The sequence below is a fragment of the Hippopotamus amphibius genome, chromosome 17, assembly GCF_030028045.1.
Source record: "Hippopotamus amphibius kiboko isolate mHipAmp2 chromosome 17, mHipAmp2.hap2, whole genome shotgun sequence".
In the NCBI taxonomy this organism is placed as follows: Eukaryota; Metazoa; Chordata; class Mammalia; order Artiodactyla; family Hippopotamidae; genus Hippopotamus; species Hippopotamus amphibius.
The window spans coordinates 18,387,577-18,414,510 of record NC_080202.1 but is presented as its reverse complement, the minus strand read 5'-3'; the positions used below and the strand labels follow the sequence as shown (position 1 = coordinate 18,414,510).

Here is a 26,934-nt window from a genome sequence, read left to right as displayed (position 1 = left end):
GGGAACTATAGAAGCAAAAAACTCTGCAGCAAGAGAGGGTGTGAACACTGGGAAGGCATTTTCAGCAATATCACTACCGTGTCTGTGCTTCTGTCACTTTTTGTCACTGGTGCACATTCCTTTCTTCAAGGTTCAGTGCAGCAGGGTTTCTGTCTGTGAAGTTTTCAGTTGGAATTTGGGTTTGAGTTTTTGGGAAGGATACCTGGAGGGCAGCTATAGAAGTGTTCCATGAAATATTGGTCACAAGCCAGTTGAGATGAGTGAAAAAGACCAAAAAGAAGGGTGGATTTTGATGGTCCTAAAATATTTCACAGACAGAAAGAGCTGTTTATAGACAGTCTAATGCTGATGTTCATTCAAAAAGCAGTCTGATTATTCTCTAAATCCAAGATATGGTTGCTCTGACTTTGTATGAAACTGCTGATTTATTATGACTTGTATATTAAAATCTATAGACTATACTCTTTTCACTATAGCTTATGCCTTTTGCAGGCAAGTAATTTTATGTGTGTGGGTGGGCGGGGGTGGGAATGTGTGGGTGCATATATATATATTTTTTCCTGATTATTTCACAGTGGCTTTTTTATACAACTATTTCAGAGGAGACTTCCTCATAAACATTTCTGGTATTAACTCTTCTTAATGCCTGACCAGGTAGGGTCTGACTTAGATTCAGTCCACTCATATAAGTGTGATCCAAATAGAACATTTCTCGTGTCATAATGTCATTATTCATCAGCCGTAGCTGGTAGCTCATTTGTATTTCAAAGAATCCAGAGCTTTAGTGGGCATTCCACACGTCTTTAATTATGGATAATCGACTAGAGTAGACACAGTTTCCTGCCATTCCTGAAGTGATTGTGAAATAAAGGCTCTCTTGTATTTGTGATCAAGACCCTTCCCCTCCCCACCCCCAGCTTACATTTTAACAAAACAAATTCTTTTTTATAGCCACATATTTAACGTTTTTTTAAGAGATGTGCAGTTTGTTGGTTTTGTAAAAATTTTTGGCCACACCCTGAGGCACATGTGATCTTAGTTATCCCACCAGGGATCGAAACCTACACCCCCTGCCTTGAAAGGCAGAGTCTTAACCATTGGACCCCCGGGGAAGTCCCTAGACATATACTTGATTTTAAAGTAGGGAGGGCCTTTCTGAGTTTAGCAGCAGCAGCAGAAGAATCATAAGGGCGCAGATTGATAAAATCCCTGTACAAACATTTAAAATTTCTGCTTCTCAAAAAATATCATTGTATCACAGTGGGTTCAGTTGCAAGGAAGGGAAAAACAGAGCGAGAGTAGGAGGGAAGGGGAAAGGAATGGAGGGGCAGGGAGAGGGGAAAAAGAAAACTCAATTCAAAGGGGCATAGAGTGTAAAGGCATTTATTTCGTAAGTAAATCAGGAAGCCCTCTCGGTCATCTTCATTCTCAGTGTGGCTCCCCCTTGTGGTTGCAAGATGCCTGCTAAGAATTGCAGCCGCCACGTTTCCTTATTCAAGAAGTCCTTGCACATTTTCTCTGAAGAGTGAGAAACTTTCTCATAAACACCTAGAAAATGTCTTCTCATATTTTATTAGCCAGAACAAATAACCATGGCCAGGAGATGGTAAAAGGCAAAATGCTGAAAAATATTTGTAAATTTAATAAAAGGTTAACTTACATCATATATAAAAAGCCCTTACAAATCACTATATAAAATTATGAATATGTGATGGATAAAAAAAGGAATGAAGAGAGAATTCACAACAGAAACAATTCAAACAGCTAGTGAATTTTTTAAAGTAACATTCCTAAAAAGCAATTTAATCATAGCAACACTATGTTAGCCTATATCAATCTAGTTAATTCTTTTTTTTTTTAAGTTTTTGTGTTTGTTTTTTTGATGTACACCATCTTTTCAAAGTCTTCACTGAATTTGTTATAATATTGCTTCTGTTTCGTTCCTTGGTTTTTTGGCTGCAAGGCATGTGGGATCCTAGCTCCCTGATCAGGGGTCAAACCCACACCCCCTGGATTGGAACTCGAAGTCCCAACCACTGGACTGCCAGGGAAGTCCCTCAATCTAGTTAATTCTTTTTAACTCTTCACATGGTAGAGTTTGGAAATGAATACTTTAGTATGTGGCAGTTGAAAATATAAATGGGTAATGGCAGCAGTTCTATTCCTAGAATTAGAATTAGAATGTGTACAGTGATACTTCTAAAATTATATTTTAAATTGCAGAAAACACCAGAAATACCACACAGTAGGAGGCTGGTTAACTGATTTATACGCATGTATCTGGTTGAGTACTGTGAGGCCGTTCAGAATCACATTATAGGAGGATATTTGATCACATGGGAAAATGCACTTGGTGTATCAAATAAAAAGCATTGCAAAGCACTTTATGATTATTATGTGATCTCAGTTTTGTGTAAAATATGTATGCAACCATAAAAGAAAAATGAATGCACTTGACCGCACACAATTTTTAAAAAAAAAACTCCTGTATGGTAGTATACCATAAATAGTATCAAAAGGTCATTGGCATACTGGAAAAAATATTTTATTTTATTTTAATCTTTATTGGAGTATAATTGCTTTCAGTATTGTGTCAGTTTCTGGTATACAGCAAAGTGAAAATGCCACATGTATACATATATCCCCATATCCCCTCCCTCTGGAGCCTCCCTCCCAACCTCCCTATCTCACCCCTTTAAGTCTTCACAAAGCATCAAGCTGGTCTCCCTGTGCTCTGTAGTAGCTTCCAGCTAGCCATCTATTTTACATTTCGTAGTGTGTATATGTAGATGCTACTCTGTCACTACGTCCCAGCTTCCCCTCCCCCTGGTGTCCTCAAGTCCATTCTCTACATCTGCATCTCTATTCCTACCCTGTCATTAGGTTCATCAGTACCTGGAAAAAATATGTAAAATGCTAATAACAAAAGGGTGATTCCCTTCATTTTTAAAGAACTCATACAAATCAATAAAAGACAATCCAAAGAAAATGATTTAAAACATAGAAATATGCAGCCTATAAAAATGAATTTAAAGTGATAAAAATATAAATGTTATGTTTATATTGTATTTATATTAGTTGGAAAGTTAATTGTAATCCTGTTGACATCCGTTTTAAATCTGTTCTGACTTGATTGGTATATAACTAAGAAACTTCAGTCTTCAAATATTATGTTATAACATTTCTTGGGAAAGAAATAGATTAGGTGGTAGGATTTTTCAGATTTGTAATGTTTCTGGTAGGATTTTCAGTAATATAGTTATAACTATGTGTACAAATATAAAACCTCAACATCACTGAGAAAATCTAGCATTTTAGTTTAGATTTTTCTCTAAATAGTAGCATTTCTGTCTGTCTCACCACAGCATTATTCTAGCATGAGCCACTTACCACTCTGATCACGTGTTGCCTACTATTATGATAAATCACGCACCCAGGCAGTGCAGTCGTGTTCTTTTTTGTTTTTCTCTTTGGTATTGAGTTATGACCAGGAATGATCTTCATAGTTATTTAATCATATTATGTTCAACTTGTGTAAATTTGAACTGTTGAAAAAGTATCTGTCCTTAATAAACGTACTTTTTCTTATCCTGCCATTCCGCCTTCCATTAATTACAAACTAAGACAGAAAAATGAAAAGCGGAAGCATATTTGATGTCTACCCGAGTAATCTTAGGGACCTTTTCCAGACTATTTCCCTCCTCCAAGATTCTGAAATCCCCCTCCAGGAATCATCTTCACCCCTTATCACCATCGGTGTGAACACTGGGAACCGATAGCATTTTGGGGTACAGGGATACACTGAAGAGCACTGGTCTCAACAAAACCCTGCTGGTACCATCACCCATTGCCTGCAGCCAAAGCCAGGCTCCTAGCAAGAGCTGTGAATATGAATCACATTCTTCTGTAGAAGCAGGGTTTTTAGGTCTGAAAAATGACTGTTTCTCAAAGCCAAGCATGTGCCAGCAAAAAAGACATTAATGTATGACTTCAAGAAACTTATGTCACATGTATTACCTGCTTTTTTTAATGTTGAATTATTAGTAAGAGAGACATAAAGCAGCAAGATGCGAATATATGTCAAGCATAGAGCTTTTAAAAACCTATTTTAATGTATGTCAAGTGTCTAGCGTAAGGCCTAGTACATAGTAATGAAATAATGTTTTCTCTCCCTAGTCTGAGCAGTAATAACAGTCATCAGATGAAAATCAAAGATAGTGGTTGTCAATGCCATGTGCACTTTAGATCAGAAAGAACCTTTAACACTTTAAAATTTGTTTTTATTATCAGTAGCTGTTAAGATAGAATATGCGTGTGTGCGCTTAGAAATCATCTACTGTTAACAGCCTTGCTTTATGGGCAAAACACCTGAAGCCTACAAAGTAGCCGCTGGGAATGCTGACCTCTCCAGGGAAAGATTCTTTCCACTCCACCCCAACACGGTGCCAGCTAGGGAGCTGTCCCTCTAGCGGTGCTGGACTTCCTGGAAAGAGATCACTGTGACAGGAGTTCACGCTTCGTTACATGGAGGTTTCCATTGTTGTGGCCTCTGACCAGATCTTACTTTTTAAGGGATCAGTTGTAGTTGTTTCCCAGTTATCTTATAGGCATATTTGATTTTTCCTAGACTATCATAGGTGTCCCCTGTTTTCCTCTATATCCCCAGTAGAAGCCATACGTACAGTAGGAATTTGGGAAATTCTTATAGAACAACATATGCTCAATAACGTTTATGCCACCATGGCATGTTTGGGGGTGGCATAGCTTGATCCCCTTCAAAATGAACGAGGAATCTGTATACAGAGGATTCTGTAGTTAAATATGTTTTTTAGATTTTGTTGAACAAAGTTAAAATAGGTTTCCTTACATAGAGCTTCTCAGAGCTTTTAATATGCTCATGTACATTACGAATCTCCAAAAAGGAATTGCAGTATGCAGCCTTCCTGAACTTACTGAAAATGGAACCCTTTTTTTCAGGAAGCATTTCAAAGTCCCTGTGTTCCAGAATGCACTTTTGAGACTCTATGGAAAAGAATGTTACGATGCACCTTTGACTGGTCCTTTCAAATACCCGTTATTATCTGAGTTTTTGAGTGATCTAGGGAACCATTCAAAACTGAGATCATTTGCAAGCATCTGAAGCAAAGGTTACTGGGGTTTTTTTTTTTTTTTTTTTAAGGAATTCTGCATGTTCTAGGTGCTAGACATAAAGGAAGAAAAGTCAGAACGTTTGTTACATAAGATAAAAGCCCAGCCTGTCCCCTGACTGGTTGATGAGCCACCTCCGTCTTGGATGACAGAGGATCTGGGGGTGGAGAAGGCAGCAGGTGTCTTCACACAAACCTAAAACATCCCCAAACACTTCGTTGGATCTGCTGAAATGCCCAAACACTTGACCCAAATACTGAAGTTCTATGTCAAAAAGCAGTTTTGAAATAGCCTTGACCTGAGCAATTTTTGAAGATGAAATATCAACTTTGTACCTCTTCTTCTAAGAAAAAAAAAATTTAACCAAATAGAAGAAAGCAACCACTTCAGTAGAGCTCCACAGGCTGTTTACTTTTGAACAAGATTGAATCCTGAAAGGCCCATCAGAATTACTTAACCTGTTAGCTGGGGTAATTTTGTTTTCATTTATCTTCAAATTGCAATTTGAGTTTTGACAGAGTTAATGCTGAGCTAGTCTTCTGATAGTAATTGACTAAGAGGTTCAATTGCTTCTTGAAGTTACAGTTACAAGGAGGTTGTCAGACTATAGTCTCATCATATTAGGCAACAATTGTATGCACTAAAGAATTGCTAGGCTCATGGATCTGGACAAGGCCATACAGAAAGGATATGAGTCCCAAGTGAGGGTTCACGAGTCAACTAACTTGGCAAGTTAGTCTGCCAGACCCAGGTGAAGCTCAGGGGTGATCATCTCTAAATTACATCCCCCACACACATAGTTAAGTTCATCAGGATAATTTATAATGATCTGACTAATGCATGCTTTTTTTTTTTTTTTTTTTTTGGTCTCTTTATTTGAATGGTTTTACATCTGTTTATTGACTGAAGATCTGATTATTTCATTATTTCTTTTTTTAAATTCTTATTTTATATTGGAGTGTAGTTGATTTACAATGTGTTAGTTTCAAGTGTATAGCAAGGTGATTCAGTTATACATATACATATATCTATTCTTTTTCACATTCTTTTCCCTTATAGGTTATTACAGAATATTCAGTAGAGTTCCCTGTACTATACAGTAGGTCCTTGTTGATTATCTATTTTATATATAGTAGTATGTGTGTGTTAATCTCAAACTCCCAGTTTATCCCTTTCTCCCCACCTTTCCCCTTTGATAACCATAAGTTTGTTTTCTAAGTCTGTGTGTCTGTTTCTGTTTTGTAAATAAGTTCATTTATATCATTTTTTTTAGATTCCATATATAAGTGATATCGTGATGTTTGTCTTTGTCTGACTTACTTCACTTAGGATATTTCTTAATTTTTCCCCTAGGTCTTCTGAAAATGCTATTAATTTACCTGTAAAACCAAGGAATTTTGTGTCAAAATTTATGCTAAGAACCTACGAATTATATTCGTTGGGTCTTAGTTTCTTTTCGGTACATATTAACCTGCTATTCTGGTAAAAACATGGGTACTGCACTAGCATTTTAAAAATAGCACATCAGGTCTTTATCCATTTTGTCCCTCATAGAGATGTTTGAATTGAAGAGGAATAACTCAGGAAAATTTTCCTGTCTTTGAATCTTCCTTTAAAATAACTCCTAAGAGGGGCCAAGCCTTTGTTAATCAATCATGAAATATTCCAAAATGGATGTCATGATGGGTATATGGATGCAAAGATAGATGTTGTGTATTTTACAATTTGCTCAGAGTTCAGGCTGGTACCTAAATACATTCTCCTCCACCACAACTCTTTAGCAACCATACTCTGTCACAATTTGGCCAGAATTTACTATGTGGAGGACTTAAGGCTAGAAATAGAAGAAAGATGCTTCTCCCAAAAGTTGTTCCTAGGCATGGAGGGCCTGAGAAGCTTAGAAGCTGGAATTTTGAAGGATTCTGATTGTAGAAACCAAGAGAATATTCAATTCAGGGCATCAGGGAGCTGTTTGAGGACAGGTAGAAAGGTCCCAACGCCCATAAGGACGAGAAAACAAAAACAAAAACATGGAAGATGAGAGAAAAACAGAAAGCTGACCTGTGTTCATTTCTGAAGCTAAACTGAAGATATGTAATTGACCTACTTCTTAATAGAGTGTAACTTAGAATCCTACATCTGTTGCAAAGTGTACCTCGTACTTTAATGATTGCCAGATGTTGCTTTGAAATGCCTGACCGCTGAGGAAGAGGAAAACATGGTAGAATTAAGATGGCATTATAAAACATCTGGTTAGACATGACAGACTGTGTTTATATCCACTCTGTCTCAAAAGCCCTCAGTCAGCAGTAAGGGATGAAAATTGGAGAAACCCACAAGGACAAATAGAACCATAGTGGAAACAACAGCAGAAAAGGGGCATCAACATAATTTTGGAAGTAAGTGAACGTGTGGTTAGTCCCCACGCTGGTGGAGAAAGCTGAAATCTAAGTTCCTGCAGAGAAGAAGGCAGACAAGCAAGCCAGGTCACCCAACCACGGGGCTGTAGGAAGATTCAGAATGGGAAGGACCAGGTTTCTCTGTAGGTAGGAGTGAGGGATGGCGCTGAAGGAGTAGATTGGTTGATACTCTGTGTAAAGAACAATTATACACCTAGGTCTCCCAAGCTCACAAAGCTTGGGGGCCACTTCAGTCTCATTCTGATAGAAGATAAGTTTACTCTGAAGAAATTGAACCAGAGAAGTTCTGGCTTAGAGATACCAGGCACCAGTGAAGGAGAGGGCTCAGGCACCATATTGAAATCAAGTAAATTAAGTGAAAGTCCAGACACGAAAGATTCCCTCCAGCCCCCTTCACTCACAATTCTGGCAGCAAAGAGAGAACAGTTGAAGATATGGACATTCCTGGGGTACCCCATAGATGGTTGGTCCCTACCTATCACCCTGGAGTGACGTCCACCACCCATAAAGCACACATACAGAGCTTCCAAGTGGCCTTCCACTTTTCAGTGAATGGAGGACCAAGGATTCTCAGACATTTCAGCAAGGCCTCTAGCTCAAAAAGCCAAGACCACAGCAAACAGGAGAAGAGGGGATTTAGAGGTAACGAGATACAGTGCAGGGAGCAGCATAAGAAGTAAACCGTGATCCGTCTACTAGAGGAAGGATGCTTTTGTGAAACAAGAGCAACCTGCTTTTAAAGGGGACATTTGGAGAACAGGGATGGGCTCTTGAAAGTGGAAAACGTGACAGCAAAAATGAAAGATTCGGTATCAGGCTTGCAAGATGAAGTTGAAAACATTCAGTCACTCAACAAATACTATTGAGTGGCTCCTATGTCCTCGGCACTGTTCTAGGCAGTGGAGATTCATCAGTGAGCAAAAGAGGCAAAGTTCCCGGGCCGAGTAGAGCTTAAGTTCCAGTGGAAGGAGAGCAGAAACAATATAATAATATGTAAATTACAGATGTTGTAAAGTGTTAAGTGCTCGAGGCAAGAGAAAACATAGAGCATGGTACAGGATGGAGGGTACCAGGAGGGGAGGGTGGAGACAAGGGGAATTTTTACATAGGACGGTCAGGGCCGGGCCTGTTGGGAAGGTGACATCTGAGCAAAGACGTAGAGAGTGAGGAAGGTAGCCCAGAGGTATCTGGAGGAAGATCCTTCCAGGCAGAGGGAACAGCTAGTGGAAAGGCCCTGAGACAGGAGGCCTGTGCAGGGTAGAGCAGGCAGGGCTCAGTGTGGCTGCAGTGAGCCAGGGAGAGGACGGTGGGAGGAGCTGGGCGGTGACAGTACCAGATCACATGGCCCTTGTGGGCCAGGGGAGGGACTTCGGCTTTCCTCTGGGGGAGACGGAGCACCATGGCAGAGTTTTAAGCAGATAAGTGACATGATCTGACTTTGGTCTTAAAAGGATCACTGGGCTGCTGTATTGAAAGTTGACTCTAGCGGGTCAAGGTACTAAAGAGAGGAATTGGGTCTAAAATTCAGTAGCAGGGGTGTGTGCCCTGTGGTGCCCGTGTTCTCCTTTTATACCACAGTCATGCCCTTCCAGCTGGCCTCTCTTTTCACCTCCATCCTGGGTTCCACCAAAGAAATGATTTGCTTGGCCTCTTCCAGTCAGCCAGCTCCCTGCCTTATATCTTCTGATAACTTCCGCTCCCAGGTGCCATCATGTCTCCTTCAGCTTTCAGCCCCCACTCTCTTGCATCAGGTCCTAAAACACATAGTATCTCGTTGGTTCCACTTGTAGCATTGATATTATTGAATGAGGGCCCCTCTGGCTCCGTTGTTTTTTGCTGAACCTCTCTAGGCATGATCAATTAAGCATTTGCTTATTGAATATAACACTTAATTTTCCCCTTTCTGACACTCCATCCTCAGGCAAAGTCCTCTCTGGAGGTAAGCTTTGTATGACTTGAAAAATCCCACAGTTTAAAGTTTTTAAAGAGGGAACTAGGAAAATCTCACACCTTAAATTCCAACCTTCAGACCTTTGGTGTAAAAATCAACCACAGCCCTCCTCCCACTCAAACACATGATCTTCTATGGGAGCATATCTGTTTAAAACAAATGTGCCTAGATTATAAGGAAAAATACATAAATTATTTTTTCACCTAGAATCCTTTGCCTCTGTAGTTTTTCAATGCTACTTTTTCTCTGATATTAGAAAAATAAATAAAGCCTAAGGGACTTGTGATAACGTTGATGATATAGCCGCAAGGCTCACGGAATTCCTTTCTCCCAAATTTGCTGGAATTAACAAAAATGCAAAAGTAACACTTTAAATGTTATTATTAAAATGTGCATTCTAAATGTGAAAAAGAAGCTGCTAGGGAATTCCCTGGTGGTGCAGTAGTTAGGACTCCACACTTTCACTGCCAAGGGCGTGGGTTCGGTCCCGGATTGGGGAACTAAGATCTCGCATGCCACGTGGTGTGAAGAAAAAAAAAAACATGCCATCAACCCTGAAACCAGGAAAAGATACCAACTTCATACTGTAAGCTTTGAGAAGTGTCATCCAGAAAATGAAATTGGACGACATTGAAGGAAGGTGCTTAAAAAAAAAAATCAATATATTCTTCAAAGAGAAGAATGGAGCCTGGGAAAGTACAGGGAGGGAATTCTGAAAAGTCTCACTGCTTTTGAAGGTTCTGGCATTAAGTATAAGGGTTCCCAGAGGGAAGGCTTGGAATAACCCACACTTCCACTGGGGACCCTTTCTTCCTCCAAGAAGACTTCTTTCCCCCACCCCATCCCCAGCAAGAAGCGTCTTTTCTGCCTTTGGTATGTCAGTAAGTGGGCAAGGAAGAGGGGAGGCTTCTGCTGGGAATAATTCTTACAGCCAAACCAAGAAAAAGCTCCACAAGACATGGGGAGAGACGATGTGTCCCCAGCCAAGCCCAAAGCCCACGATACACCCCTCCTCAGCGAAGCAAAGCTCTGATGCATTGATTTCATTATTATTAAGGAAAGAAGTCAGTGGCAGCTACCCAAAGCCCCAGCTGTCTTTCCAACCATCTGAGAAGCTGAAAGACTGGATAAGGCATATCAGTCATGGCCATCCAGGCCATGTTCTCAGCAGAAGAGTAAAATAACACCCAAACACCGTTTGGGGCAAATGGCATATCGAGGAGGAATGGTTCGTGTTCATCAAAGAGTTTCCGGTTTCCAGGACTGAGGCAGAAAATCTGCACGTACAAAAAAGAAAGAAGCAGAGCCTCCTAAAGACAAAGAACAGATTTCAAGTAGTCCTAACAACCAATGCTTACCGAGTTCCAGATACCCACCAGGCACTATTTTCAGTGTCCTGTGTGTATCGACTCCTTTAATCCTCATGTCAGCACTGCAGGATCAGTACCGTTATCATCTGTTTCCTGTGGATAAAAAAGCAAAGGCACAGAGGGGTTGAGAAGCTTGCCCGAGTTCACCCAGCTGGTAAGAGTGGGCCAGGATTTCAACAGAGGCAGTCTGGTCCAGAGCCTGATCTACACTACTCTGCTCTTGTCTCCCAGGAAACAGACATTTTAGGCAACTGCTTTGTACTCTCAAGGAAATTAAAGAGAATAGAAATTTACTGGCCATGCACCCTTTCCTGGACGCTCCTGGAGAGAGGAAAACCAAGAAAAAGAAAGACAGAAGTTCAAGAATCAGGGATCCAACACAGAAGAGTAGTTTTAAAAATCCCAGGTGGCACAGTGGTTAAGAATCTGCCTGCCAATGCAGGGGACAAGAGTTCGAGCCCTGGTCTGGGAAGATCCCACATGGCACGGAGCGACTATCCCCGTGCGCTACAACTACTGAGCCTGAGCTCTAGAGCCCACATGCCACAACTACTGAAGCCCACGTGCCTAGAGCCCGAGCTCTGCAACAAGAGAAGCCGCTGCAATGAGGAGCCTGCACACTGCAATGAAGAGTAGCCCCCGCTCGCAGCAACGAGGGAAAGCCCGGGCACAGCAACAGCAACAAAGACCCAATGCAGCCAAAAATAACATAAATAAATAAATTTATAAAAATAAATTTATAGAAAATAAATAAATAAAACAAAAGTTCCAGGATAGGAACTGTGCAGTGAGCCGAAAGAGCATAAGGACACAAGGAATATCAAAGAAAAAGATTCAACTGATAGGCTTGACAGTTGGAAACACTAAGGCTGATCATTTGGGTGGGTGGGTCTGGGAGGGCATGTGGCAAAAATTAGCAGGACGTATTTAGAAAATAAAGCAGATTTTTTAAATGAGACAGTTATTAACTACAAATGAAAAAACAAACTTACATGACAAAGTGAAGGAATGGTAGCCATATTATACTCCTTAACACCAAATTTGTGTGTAATACATACTATAACAGATAGTATATATGCATATATTATGTAAAGTATTTATTCAATATGTAATATAGTTACTATGACATATGTAATAATTCCAACACTATTTGATGTAATTATTATTAGGATGATAAAGGAAAGGTAACAGTTGATGATAGGAGAGCTAAATCACCAATCTCTGTAATTTGGATAGGGTCTAAAAGGACCCAAGAAATAACAGTATATGTGGATTATACAGTATGTGTGTATACTGTGTATGTGGATTATACAGTTTTGTGGGTATACATGTAAATAACAGTATATGTGTATTTAACTGCCACCAGAAGAAGCAGTTAAAATAGTTGGCGTGGAATGACACTGCAAGGTGGGGAGATGGGCTTAGGTGGGCAAGCGGAAGGGCTGCTGTCTTTTTTATAGCATTTTGGTGCTATTTGATTTCTCAACTACACAAAACCTAAATAAGTCAGAGACACAGGTGAAATCTTAAAGGTTGACCAAAAAAAAAAAAAAAAAAAAACCCAAAAAACAAAGAAAACTCTCCCCCTTAAAAAGCTTTTACCTTATACATTTTTTTCAGATTACTAGAGCCTAACCAAAAACATCTTAATAAAAATCTCTCAAAACACTTCTTGAAAAATAAAGATTGACTTCCTGTATAGATGTGGCTCCAGGGGGTCTTAATTTCCTTCCTCTTTAAAAAAGAATAAGAAGCAACATACAGTATGAAACTTTAAAAATGTTTTCTTTAAGAAATCAAACCACAGACTTTCACCCTCTAATTGTACTCTCTTGGTTTTTCAAGATACTAAAGAAGGGACCTTTATTTTAGTGCTTGGGTGGAGGCACAATAAAGCCATGTGCGTGATGGATTTGGCTGTAAGAAAAGAGGCATCTTGACTAAAACGGGTTACTGTGCTGGTGCCACCACACGCAGCAGTGAGTGACTTTTCACTGCCTCTTTGTCTGTATATATTCTGTTTATACATGAGCTCCAGGTTCATCACATATTGCTCCTGTGTCGTTTCCCTCGCATATCATGGTTTTTCTTAACCCATTAGTCCCTCTCTGGGGTCCCCGGATGACCTCCTCATATTTGTGCAGCAGGCTGGAAGGGAAGGGCTTTGCACGCACGTGGCACCTGTTTACGAGCCTTCATGAAATGGCTGAATGAAAGAGGCATCACACCAGTGTTTCTGGGAGAAAGTGGTGGGCACAGATGGGGATCTAAGAAGAAATAAAAGAACCCTGAGCAATCCTAGAGAACCCATACTCTGGGCTTTGAACTAGAGTTTGAATATCTTGGTCCTGAGAGGCCAGAGACAGGGAAGGGAGTAGTACCATCAGCCTAAGAATTGGGACAGTCCTTTCAGTAGCAGCAGTGAGTGTCACCTAGAGTGTGATGGCCACGTGTATGAGGAGTTTATTCCAATAAACAATGAGGGAGTTTGGGGTCTTGGGACTGTAGTAGCAGAAAGGAAAAGAAAGGGATTTATACTGGAAATACTGTGGAAGAAAGGATACATCTGGTGGTAGAGAGCATATTTAGGGGAAGAGCCAATTATGAAGATTACACCAAATTTCTTTTAACTTGAGAGATTGAGAAGTATGGGATCCTGAAAAAAATATAAGTATCTGTGACTCCACCATGCTCGGATGAAGCGGGCATTGAGACATTTACATAATGTCTGATTTCTGAGCACTGAAAAAATTGTAACGAAGATTCATATTAGGCATCTGTTTTTTACCCTTTCTCCAGGAATACATCTAAATTCTTGGGCGTTTACATAGTACTGGGGAGGGAGGCTGCACAGACTGTGTGTAAACCAGTTCATACATCCAGTGAGACATTACGCTAGTGGCCAATGTGTATGATCTGTGCAAAGCTAGGTTTCATAAGAGAACCATGGATGTTGATGGCTTTGGGTTCTGACTCATCTTGCTTCCTTTCAACATTCTTAAAATATTTATCCAAAGATAATGGTATTTTGGCTTTCTTCTTTTTATGACTGTAAAGTTAGAAAAGGCTCTGCTTCAGACTCCGCACACGCTCCTTTGTAGATAAGGCACAGCTAGACGCCGAATCAAAATGACGCACATGACTCCTAGCGCCATCTGTTGGTAGCAGGCAGAATTGACATGCTTTGGCTCTGGCTGATTTTGTGACACATGCAAATTCCCAGGTTGAACTTCTAAGTAAAGGAGCTTCTGTGATTTCAAAGTGATCTACTACTCAGCCAGCCAGCAACATTTTCCTTTTTTTCTTTTTTTCCTCTATCCCGAAGGTGTGGCGGGGCACTCTGGCCCGCATGCGGTACAAGAGGACCAAGGCAGCTCTGACAATTATCAGATACTACCGTCACTACAAAGTGAAGTCCTACATCCATGAGGTGGCCAGACGCTTCCACGGCATCAAGACCATGAAGGACTATGGCAAGCATGTGAAGTGGCCAACCCCGCCTAAAGTTCTCCACCGTTTCGAGGAAGCCCTACAGGCAATTTTTAATAGGTAAGGACTTGGTATGGATTGCGTCTATTTATGGCAGTACACTTACTATATAAAGTTACAAATCTGAGACCATGCCATTAGCTCCACTATTTGCTCTATGACATTGCTTTTACTTTGTGTCTCCACCTTCATAGGTTTCACTGTCAAAGGGCATCTGCTTACACCTCAAAATAATAGAAATGTCCATTTATTTATTTATTATAAATTTATTTATTTATTTATTTATTGACTGCGTTGAGTCTTCGTTGCTGTGCATGGGCTTTCTCTAGTTGCAGAGAGTGGGGACTACCCTTTGTTGTGATGCGCAGGCTTCTCGTTGCAGTGGCTTTTCTTGTTGTGGAGCACAGGCTCTAGGCGTGCAGGCTTCAGTAGTTGTGGCACATGGGCTTAGTTGCTCTGCAGCGTGTGGGATCTTCCCGGACCAGAGCTCGAACCCGTGTCCTGTGTGGCAGGTGAATTCTTAACCACTGCACCACCAGGGAAGCCCTCAATTTAGTTTTCCATTAGCAGTAGACAGCAGTATGCCACAAGGCCTGGATCAAGCCATATTTAAGATAAGCTGTTAGCCTGGTGTCTCTACATTCTTTTATTAGCAGAAAAAATAACTATTTATTAAAATCACCACACATCACCCACACTAGGAAGTCTTTTCTTCCTTTCAGAGCAGTGGTTCTCTATCCTGCACCTGACATTCACAAGGAGTTTATTATTATTTTTTTTTTGGGGGGGTACACCAGGTTCAATCAACTGTTTTTATACACATATCCCCATATTCCCTCCCTTCCTTGACGCCCCCCCCTCGAGTCCCCCCACCCTCCCTGCCCCAGTCCTCTAAGGCATCTTCCATCCTCGAGTTGGACTCCCTTTGTTATACAACAACTTCCCACTGACTATTTTACAGTTGGTAGTATATATATGTCTGTGCTACTCTCTCGCTTCTTCTCAGTTTCCCCTTCTCCCCCCGCCCCCTCCCATACCTCGAGTTCTCCAGTCCATTCTCTGTATCTGCTTCTCACAGGGAGTTTATAAAACACACAGATGCCCAAGTCCCACCTCAGAGAAGTCCTGTTTAATGGTGCTGGGGAGTGGGGCCCAAGCAGAGGTCCTTTTTTTTTTTTTTTTTTTAAGATTGCAAAATAAAATAAAATTTATTAATAGATTTTTTTAAAATTTTATTTATTTATTTATTATTTTTTGGGGGGTACACCAAGTTCAATCATCTGTTTTTATACACATATCCCCGTATTCCCTCCCTTCCTTGACTCCCCCCCCCTTGAGTCCCCCCCACCCTCCCTGCCCCAGTCTTCTAAGGCATCTTCCATCCTCGAGTTGGACTCCCTTTGTTATACAACAACTTCCCACTGGCTATCTATTTAACAGTTGGTAGTATATATATGTCTGTGCTACTCTCTCGCTTCGTCTCAGTTTCCCCTTCACCCCCCGCCCCCCCCAAACCTCGAGTTCTCCAGTCCATTCTCTGTATCTGCTTCCTTGTTCTTGTCACTGAGTTCATCAAGAGGTCCTTTTTAAAGTTTCCCAGGTGATCGTAAAGTAAAAGGGCGAAAACACTGTTATAGAGCAAAGTATTTTTTTAAACAAGTAAATAAATTAACGCCCATGTAACATTTGATAGCTTTCCAACTAATCTTCATTGTTTTATAAACTGCCCTGAATCTGATTTTGTAATTATTCGTAGCTCCTTTCTCCTCGTTTTTTGAGCTTGTTTGTTGACAGTGTGCACCAGATGTGTTTAGCTGTGTCTTGGATACAGCCATCTAGTCACAGAAACTAAACTAACAGTTCTCAGATGCGGTCGTTTGGCATCATGGTATTCCACCAAGAACACCACAAACTCATTCTTGTATTGAATGGAAACTTGTGGCAGATATCAAAAGATAAAGAAAAATGCATGGGAGGAAAGCACTTTAATACATATCTCATTTGCTTAAAAAAAAAAAGATTGTCATAAAAAGAAAAAATAGAACAGTAGAGAATTACTGAGAGCACCTCAACCCTCCATTCTCCAGTGTAATACTATAAATGTTAGTTGTAAATTTTGGCAGCCTTTTTACTGCACAAATTTTCTTCCATGAATTATATCATCTGTCGCCTGCATTTTTACATCGTCTAAAAAGTGATTAAGTGACACATGAATACATGCTCATTTTTTAAGTGACATAATAAAAAAATTTCCAGGATGTAAAGTTGAAATCCTCCACACCTCTTCTTGTCTCTCCCCATTTTATTTCCTTCCCCTAAAAGAAGCACTGATTAACAATTAGTCTGTCTCCTTCTAAGTCTTTGTCTATGTATTTACAAACACATACACATATACATACATGCATAAGAGAAGCATGAGATAGTGGCTAAGAAGACAAACCTGGAGCCTAGGTTCATATGCTAGCTCTGCCACTGACTAGCTGTGTAACCTTGGGCAAAGAAGTTAACCTCTCTGTGCCTCCGTTTTCTTATCTGTTAAAGGGCCATAATCATAGCACCTGCTGGTCAGGTTGTTGAAAGGATTATGAGTAAATATATATAAAGCATTTCAGATAGTGCCTGGCACATAATAAGTACTATAGAAATGTTTGCTCATACTATTTGGGTTTCTTTTCCTCTTTTTTCCCACAAGCAAGGTTCTATGTATGGCTATATGACTTTCCTTAAAAATAAGTCTTGGAGACTCGTCCATCACAATAAATAAAGATCTATGTCATATTTTTAATGGCGGTAAAGAATTATTGATTTTGATAATGTTGCACTGTAGCCTGTACAGTCTTTTTTTTTTAGACTTGGAGGTTTTGTGTATAGGCTAGAATTGATTTTTTTGGGTAAAATTCAGTTTATTCATTCAGCAAATATTTACTCAACGCCTGTTGTGTCACAGCCACTGACCTAGGTTCAAGGGATACAGTGACAAACAAGAAAGATGCAAAAGACCATCCCAGGCTTTTTAGGGCTTACAGTAAATAAGCATTTTGAAAATAATACATCTGCTCTGTGTGTTGACCACACACACACACACACACACACACACACTGATTGAATCTTGCCAGCTGTGTTAATCTAGTTCAAAGGCACAATTTTTCTGTAAAAGGCCAGATAGTAAATATTTTAGGTTTTGTGGGCTCCGTGTGGTCTTTGTCACATATTTTATTTTGTTTAGTTGAATGCATAAAAACTATTCTTAGCTCCATGGGCCGGATTTGGCACAGGCTGTAGTTTGCCAACCCCTGGTCTTGTCACTGTATTGTATTTAATTTATTCCTGCATTTTTGATCTATGGAATCCTGGGAGATGTGCGTTAAAGGACCCGACAATCACGGCACAATCCTTTAATTTTCTTCTCACACCTCTGTGTGTGTCTAATCGTGTTTAAGCTCGTTCCCGTTCCTCATAGTAATTCTTTTTCATCCTGGGAAGGCCGGGAGCCTTTCTCATGCCCAGCCTTTTCACGTGGTCAAGGCTGCTGACTTTTCTGGCGGCCACTGTTGTTGGCTACACGTATTTAGAGGTGGCAGTTTTCTTGATCAGGAGGAGAAACGTGTGCTGGTTGGGTGGGTCAGGTCCAGATTCCCCAGCATGACTCTTTGACCTGGGCCTTGGAGTCAGTCAGCTGTGAACCCTGTCCTGGGCCACTGAGGGCAGCGAAGAGGGGACAGGCTGACCAGGCACAGGGCCTCCTTGGCTCTGTGGGTTCTGGCCCAGGCTCTCCCTCTGACACCCACCTCCTGTCCACCTCCCCCAGGCTCCTGTTCCAGCTCACAGGACTTCTTGCTGGTCCTCTCACACCCCAAACCGGCTCCCACTTTAGAGCCTTCGCACTCACTGTTTTCTCTTTCTGGAACATCCGTGCTCAAGTATCCACACAGCTGGCTCCTCCACGTCCTGCCCACATGTCCTGATCAGGGGTGCCTCCCAGGCCACCCTCCGTGACTGACACCTGCTCCCTGTTGCTTCTCTCTGCTGCACTCCTGTCCCCCTTTCCTTGCCTTATTTTCTCCCATAGTTCTAATCACATCATCCCCAAACTGGGTATTTACTCATTGACTTATTTCTTGTCTGTCTCTGCTCTCTAGAATATCAGCCTCTAGCAGAAAGGACCTTCATCTGTTTGTTCACTGCTGTGCCTCCACTTCCTAGAACAGCGTCTGGAATTTAGTCAGTGCCTAGGATACATTTGTTGAATAAATGAATGATGACTCCAAAGTTCCTACACCCTAACTAGAGATATTAAGAAAATCCATGTGTCACTGAGTTCTGGTTGCTTCCAAAACACACAAACAGCAAAGGAAGTTTTACCAAAATCTCTGTCCACATAAAACTATGTACATTTTGGGGACTTCCTTGGTGGCACAGTGGTTAAGAATCTGCCTGCCAATGCAGGGGACATGGGTTTGGTCCCTAGTCCGGGAAGATCCCATATGCCATGGAGCAGCTAAGTCCGTGCATCATAACTATTGAGCTTGCTCTCTAGAGCTCTCGAGCCACAACTACTGAGGCTACGTGCCACAACTACTGAAGCCTGCATGCCTACAGCCTGTGCTTTGCAACAAGAGAAGCTACCGCCGTGAGAAGCCCGTGCACCACAACAAAGAATAGCCCCCACTCACTGCAACAAGAGAAAGCCCACACGCAGTAATGAAAACCCAATGCAGCCAAAAAACAAACAAACAAACAAACAAAAACTATGTGTATTTTAACACATTCTATGTATAATTTGGAGGCATTTTACTTTTTTTAGGGTAGCACGCATGTAATTTAATTCTACTTAATGGCTGCTTCAGTTATTTTTGAGAATGAATGGGATGGTGTTTCTAAAGTCTAATACATTTTGTTTATTTACTTATAGATGGAGAGCATCCCAGCTCATCAAGACCATACCTGCTTCAGACCTGCCCCAAGTTAGGGCAAAGGTTGCAGCTGTAGAAATGTTGAAGGGTCAAAGAGCTGACCTTGGGCTCCAGAGGGCCTGGGAGGGCAACTATCTTGCTTCGGTAAGTCCAGGAGGACCAAGTGGAATCTACTCCTGCTCCCTTAACAAAGAAAGAGAGGAATTCTTCCCCAAGAATTTAGAAAGACTCAGACACCTTCAGAAACTAAATTTCTGTGAGAGATACTAAACTAAAAGATTGTATTGCTTCTAAGTGTGTGATATGTGATCTTTCCCTCACTTTAAAGAGAGTTCTCTGTCTTGTAACCATATGAATTAGGTACATTCAATAATCTGGCTTTGATCATTTAAACCTTCCCTTGTATAATTCAGCAACTATTTTTAAGTACCACCTCTATATCAATTATTCCCAAAGCTGGATTTCATCCTCTTTCCCATTCCTTATTTTTAAAATATTCTAGGACCTTTGGTGTTATAATAACCCTTTAGTAGCTTATCATCTGGGATGGGGAAGAAGTAAATGTGTGAAATTGTATGACTAGAGTTATAAAGCAGTAAAGGACCATGTTTTCATCTAAAATATTAAGCATACTCATTTTATTGTGTTTCCTGTTTCTTTCAGAAGCCAGATACACCTCAGACCTCAGGCACGTTCGTCCCTGTTGCAAATGAACTGAAACGGAAGGACAAATACATGAACATCCTCTTTTCCTGTCATGTCCGTAAGGTAAGGCAAGCTTGAAACAGACCTCCTTGGATAGAAAAGACTGATTCAGGTGAAACTGACTTAGCTATGACCACAGTAAAACAGAAAAATAGGTACATAATTGGCTACATCGTCTGTGAGCTCTACCTGGGTATGTGGTGAGGTATTGATGAAATGGCTGAAATGACTACAATTTTATGGTAAGGCTATAAAGCCTAATGAGAGAAGTGAATATTTTTGGTATCCATTTCCTTTTAAAACAGGAGAAGGGAAACCTCCCCGAGATCAGGGATTTGTGTTTTACTGCATGCATCTTTCATAGCACCTACTGGTCTGCCTTGTATTTAACGTTCATTCAGTACTTTTTGCTCATGTTTTATTAAGATTTTTTTAAAAACAAGGAAGGGGGAAGAAGAACATAGTTTGGAAAAGGGAGAAGGACATAGTGAGACTTGGAAGCGGGGTGGAGGGGAGTTCTGTGCTATGACTATATTTGCTTATCTGAAGCAGGACATGTGAGGACTGTTATTTACCTGGGGATGAGAGCCCTTGAGCAAGTAGAAATATGGAAGCTGGAAAGTGGAAGGGAAGGGATATAGTTGGTTTTTAAAACGTTAAAACACTTGTTTTCAAAAAATTGAGGGGGGCTGTTGGGGTGGGATGAATTGGGAGATTGGGATTGCCATGTATACATTACTAATAAAAAAATATCAAATTGTACACTTTAAATATATGCAGTTTATTGTATGTCAATTGTATCTCAATAAAAGTTCCTAAAAAATAAAAAATAGAGAGAGGGACTTCCCTGGTGTTCCAGCAGTTAAGACTCTGCACTCCCAGTGCAGGGGGCCTGGGTTCAATCCCTTTTCAGGAAACTAGATCCCGCATACATGCTGCAACTAAAGATCCCATGTGTCACAATGCAACCAAGACCCAGCACAGGCAAATGAATAAATAAATATTTTTTAAAAAATAGAGGGAAAATTGAAATAATTGTAAAAAAGAATTTTGAAAAATTATGCAAATAAAATTTTTAATTATCAATGAAATGGTTGAATTCAAGAAAAATATTGCCTAGATTGACCCCAGAAGGGATAGTGACATAAATATGCCACTATCCACAGGAGCAATTATTAAGAATTATCAAAGAATTACCTTATAACAAAAGTCTGGGTTTAGATGATTTTAGAGGTGTTTTGTATCAAATCTTCAAAAAGTGCCTAACTGCAGTATTATTCAGATCAATATAATGAAATATTATTTTTCAACTATAAGTTTGGCAGACTTTAAAATGTTGATAATAACCAGTATTCTCGAGGGTTTAGGGAAACGCTGTTGGTAGGAGTATAAGATACAGTCCTTCTGAATGGACAAGTTGGCAGTACTTACCAAAATTTAAAACACACAGACCACTTTATCTAGGAATTCCGTAACTCAGGATTTATCCTGCAATATATTTACACATATATCCAAAGACAGATATATGAACCATCTCATACATTGTAGCAGTCAAAAATCCGGGGGGGGGGGGGGGGGGGACATAAATATGCATCAGTATGTAATTGGATTAATAAATAATCATGTATGTACACAGTAGAATACAATGTATCTATTAAAACCAATGAAAGAAGGATAAACGTTAAAAAGGACAAAATATGTAAAACTGGCTTTCAAGACAGCACATGTGGGAGGGATGGACTGAAAGTTTGGGATTAGTGGATGCAAACTGCTACACAGAGAGTGGATAAACAACAAGGTCCTACTCTATAGCATGGGGAACTATGTTCAGTATCCTGGGATAAACCATGATGGAAAAGAATGTAAAAAAGAATATATATATGTATATAACTGAGTCACTTTGCTGTACAGCAGAAATTAACACAATATTGTTAATTACCTATACTTCAGTAAAGACAGTGCAGATCAAGCAAGGAAAGACAGTGGTCCCCGAGGGATGAGACACAAATGAAGTGAGCCCTGCAATTAACCAGTTTACTTCCTGGCGAGAGTTCTGGTCTGTGGCATGAGCAGCGAGCAGCCAAGGCAGAGCTCAGTAGACTCCCTAAGTGGAAAGACAGAGCCGTGAGCTGGGAGATACCAAGACAGCTAGACTTTGCAGCACACACTACAGAGCAGAGAGAGTGCGACAGAGAGAACTCCAGAGACCTTCAGAGGGTCCTCGGCAGGTATTCAGCTGAGTAGTTCAGCACATGCATGTGAGGAAACCACCCCAGGCTTGAGAAAGAACTGCCCAAAGAATGAGAGGTAACAATGCCCGGTGCTCACACAGGGTTGCAAGTAGTGCCTGTCCCCCCAACCAGACTGGAAAACCTCATGATTCATGGGACATTGGGTGGAGTCCTGACACGAATCTTGGCCTCAGTGGTGGGGAATAATCAGCCCTGACTAAACACTGCCCTAATCCCACCCAGCAAATCTCCTGAAAGAATCAAACTGTTTCCAAGTAATCTAACAGTGTCCCAGAACAAAGCCCCCAAATATTTACAAGAATACAAAATATCCAGCACTCAGAAGGTAAAATTCAGAGTGCATGGTATCCAATCAAAAATTACCAGGCATACAAAAGAGCAGGAACCTATAACCGAAAATGAGAAGAAAAATCAAAGAAATCCAGAACTGACACAGATTGTAGAATTGACAGACAAGGTCATTAAAGCAATTGTTATGGATATTTTATGAATAAAAATGAAAAATATAGCGCCTGAGGTTTTAAAGAAATACACTGGATGGGATTAACAGTTTAGACATTTGCAGAAGAATAGTAAACTTGAAGATATAGCAATAAAATTACCCAGAATGAAATGCATGGACTTCCCTGGTGATCCAGTGGTCAAGACTCTATGCTTCCACTGCAGAATGAAACACATGGGGTTGGGGGGGGGGGAGATGTCTCCCCAAAAGAAGAGAATATTAGGATGCCATGAGCCAACTTCAGGTGGCCTAATATAAGTGCATGCGGAGTCTCTGTAAGAGAGAAGAGAAGGGAAAAATTAAAAATAATTGAAAAAATAGTGGCTGAAAAATTTCCAAATTTGATGAAAACTATAAACTTGTCAACAGACCTCAAACCCCCAAAAAACATGAAGAAAACTATACCAAGGCACAACATGACCAAATTGCTTAAAACCAGTGATAAAGAGAAAAGAGACACAGGGGAAAAAGATGAGGGTGCGTCAAATTTTTTGTCAGAAACAATGCAAGTGAAAACAGTGGAGCACCAACTTTCAAATTTTTTTTTACGAAAAGAAAAAAAACCAAAAACCTTTCAACCTAGAATTCTACATCCAGCAAATAGTATCTTTCAAAAACCAAAGTGAAACGAAGACTTTTTTTTAGGCATATCTGAAGATATGCGCTCGTAGGAAATGTTAAAGGGAGTCCTTCAGACAGAAGGAAGTGTGGACATACCCCGAAGAATGAAGGGCAAGGGAAATGGTAGCTACATGGGTAAATACATAATATTTTTCTTACTGTTTAAATCTCTGTAAAAGATAATTGGGGTCTTCCCTGGTAGCCCAGTGGTTAAGAATCCGCCTGCCAATGCAGGGGACACGGGTTCGAGCCCTGGTCCAGGAAGATCCCACATGCCACAGAGCAACTAAGCCCGTGCACCGCAACTACTGAGCCTGTGCTCTAGAGCCCGCAAGCCACAACTACTGAAGCCTGCACACCTAGAGCCCATGCACCACAACAAGAGAAACCACCGAAATGAGAAGACCGCACACCACAATGAAGAGTAGCCGCCACTCACCACAACGAGAAAAAGCCCACGTGCAGCAACGAAGACCCAACACAGCTGATAAATAAAATAAATAAATAATAAATTTTTTTTTTTAAAAAAAGATAATTGACTGTACTGCAGTGTTCATAGCAGCATTCTTCACAGTAGTTAAAGGTAGAAACAACCCAAATGTCCATCAACGAATGAATAAAGAAGATGTATATCCATTCCATGGAATACTGTTCAGCCATGAAAAGAAATGAAAAACATGCTACAGCATGGATGGACCTTAATGATGTTATCTATGCGATAAGACACAAAAAGACATATTGTATGATTCCACTTCCATGAAATGTCTACAACAGTCAAATGAATAGAAACGGAAAGTAGAGTGGTGGTTACCAGGGGCTGGGGGGAGGGAGTAGTGGGGAATTAGTATTTAATGGGCATTAGTGTTCAAATATTCTATGGAAAAAGAGATCAACTCAATATAATACAGACTTTTTAACAAAATAGCCGCTTGTTTTAAACTTAGAATGAAATAAACATCACCAAGGAAAGCTTGCTGGCAGTATCTTGGGTTGGTTACCAAAACGTAGTGTAATTCTGAACTCCTAGATCCAGAAACTCTATTTTGTAAGTTACCTAGAGTTGATCAGACAACCAAGAAATGACTTTCACTATCCAGATTCACACACCCACACAACACAGGATAAGCCATGATGCCAGTTTTTGAATCTGACAAAGAGATGTACCATTTTAGTGAATTCTCGTATCTACTATCTAGGATACTCCCTTTCTAGTATCAAGATATCTGGGAAGTCAAATTAGTCATCAGAACAATTGATCAGAGAGAGTTGGATGGTTCTGAGAATTACATCATCTGCTATAGAAAAGCCTGGCATCTCAGATTCTGTCTTTCTAGTGATAAGAAGTTGATGTCTGACAGCATGTCTCTCCCTGGATCCTCCTGCATAAAAAGTGGAAACTTTTAGTCATGCTTCTGTATTTCTAAGTTCAATGCAAAATAACACCATGTATTTCTTCACATTATAGCTTAGGTAATGTCATCTTTAGAAACTTTTCAGTCCCTAAGAAGGTACCAAGGGAAACTTGATACAATTTTAGTCAAGTCCTCTTCTTTATGCTTTGGTTCTTTTTGAAACAGCCACTTTCCATTAACTACAGTTATAAATGTCCTTTAAGGTGGGAGACCCGTGCAAATAGTTACTCGCACCCATAATGTGTTTTCTCCTGGTCTGACTCCAAGGAAACTTTATCTCTGGTCCCCTTGGAGAGGACAAAACCTACAGACAGATCTCCGGAAGTGTTCAGGCAACAGCAAAGATGATAGGAATTTCTCTCTGGTTGAGGATTTTAGCTTGGGCAGTCGAAGACATCAGATGATGTCTTCTGATCTTATCTAACACTGTCTGTGATCTAGTTTTTCTGTTACTTTATGAATCTGAGAGGAAGAAAAATTGTGTCCCTATGCCAGAATTACTTTAAGTCTAAATTTACAAATTGACGTGTGTATATAAGACATTTGTCTTTGCTGTTTTGATTTAGCTAAGTTATGCAGCTCAAAGCTGTTCCTTCGTTACATGAATGTCCTTCCCACTCACTTGATTCACGCTTTAAGGATGATTTGATGGTACAGAGGAACCTCTATTTGTAGGGCAGGAATAGAGACATAGATGTGGAGAGCAGATATGTGGATACAGTGGGGGATGGGGAGGGTGGGACGAAGTGGGAGGTTAGGATTGACATATATACACTACCGTGCATAAAATAGGTAGCTAGCGGGAACATGCTGTAAAGCACAGGAAGCTCAGCTCAGTGGCCTGATGACCTAGGTGGGTGGGTGGGAGGGAGGTCCAAGAGGGAGGGGATATAGGTATATATATAGCCGATTTGCTTCATCATACAGCAGAAACTAACACAACATTGTAAAGCAATTACACTCCAATAAAAAAAATAAAGATGATTTGAGTTGCTAAACCTCAAGGTAAAGACTTATGACCTGTTCTCTTTAGAAATTACATTTCTACGTTAAAAAGAATGTAATATTTCTAAACAGTGCTTCAGTGTAATTGCTGCTTTGAGGTTTTTGTTTGTTAGTTTCCAGATTAATTCATGGACATATCGTAAGAAAACCTATTGTTTTTTGAATCTTGTGTGACCTTATGAAATTATGCAACAGGGTTTTTTTTCATATTCTTTTGCAGCACACATATATTTCTCAGTGTGATTTCACAAAAGATGAAGAGCCCTACTTTCACTCGTTATTCAGATTCCAGATGTTGTCTGTTTTCCATATTCTAAGATGGATACAAATGGCTAGTGTTCTCCAAGAGTGTTTTCGCAAACCACTGTTCTGTTGAATATGAATTTGTTTTTTTAAGAGTTTCACAACTAAATGTGTTTGGGAAAGGCCGGGCTAACCAGTTAAACATGCTCTTTAACTGCAGAATTCTGTGAGCCTTTGATGTATCCGTGGGATCTGAACACCACGGGTGGGAGGGGGGCGGGCTGTGGTTTGCAGTTCCTCAAACCAGCTTGACTTGGAACCCTGTCTCTCGCAGAGCATCGCGTAAGGCTAGGGTTGTGCAACACAACTTAGAAAAACGCTGATGCGGAAGCTCTGCAGTCACCTTGTTTCAAGTCTTCTGACGAGTGCCAGTTCTCTTTTATGGCAAAAACCGTTGCTATGTGAAGTAAACAATTACTACCAACAGTAGGTATTATTTTACCACATAGACTCTGTTTTCCTCTTAATTACAGATACCATTTTTGTCAAGTTGAAGACTGGAAAATATGCTCTGGTTATAAAGGAATGTTTAGAAAATTGATTTCTAAAACTGTGAGGCAAAAGGGAGAAGACAGTAAAATTCAAACTAAAACTGGCTTTATCCTACCTATAGCAATGTATTCCACGATATCCTACCCTAATTGAGTTAGCTGTATCATAAGTATGCCTTCCAGTCTACTAAGGGGAAGGTCGTTAGTGGGTTCTTTTATTGTTTTGTTTTGTTTTGCTTTGCTTTCTGCTTCCTTTCAGCCACTGAGACTTGACATGCTAGTTCAGAAATTTTTAGTGCTTGGTATCTTGATTTAAATATTACCCAAACCTAAAATTGAACCGTCCTAATCA

At 40.4% G+C, this 26,934-nt stretch overlaps 1 protein-coding gene across 3 annotated transcripts in view; it reads left to right on the top strand.

The window, feature by feature from the left end:
- MYO1D (myosin ID) overlaps positions 1–26,934 on the top strand; it is a 324,249-nt gene that overhangs the window by 166,439 nt on the left and 130,876 nt on the right. For all 3 annotated transcript variants that reach the window (XM_057715027.1, XM_057715029.1, XM_057715028.1), the window contains exons 17-19: positions 14,215–14,438; positions 19,291–19,435; positions 19,955–20,059. In XM_057715027.1, the coding sequence (XP_057571010.1) occupies positions 14,215–14,438; positions 19,291–19,435; positions 19,955–20,059 (474 nt within the window). The remainder of the gene's footprint in view (positions 1–14,214; positions 14,439–19,290; positions 19,436–19,954; positions 20,060–26,934) is intronic.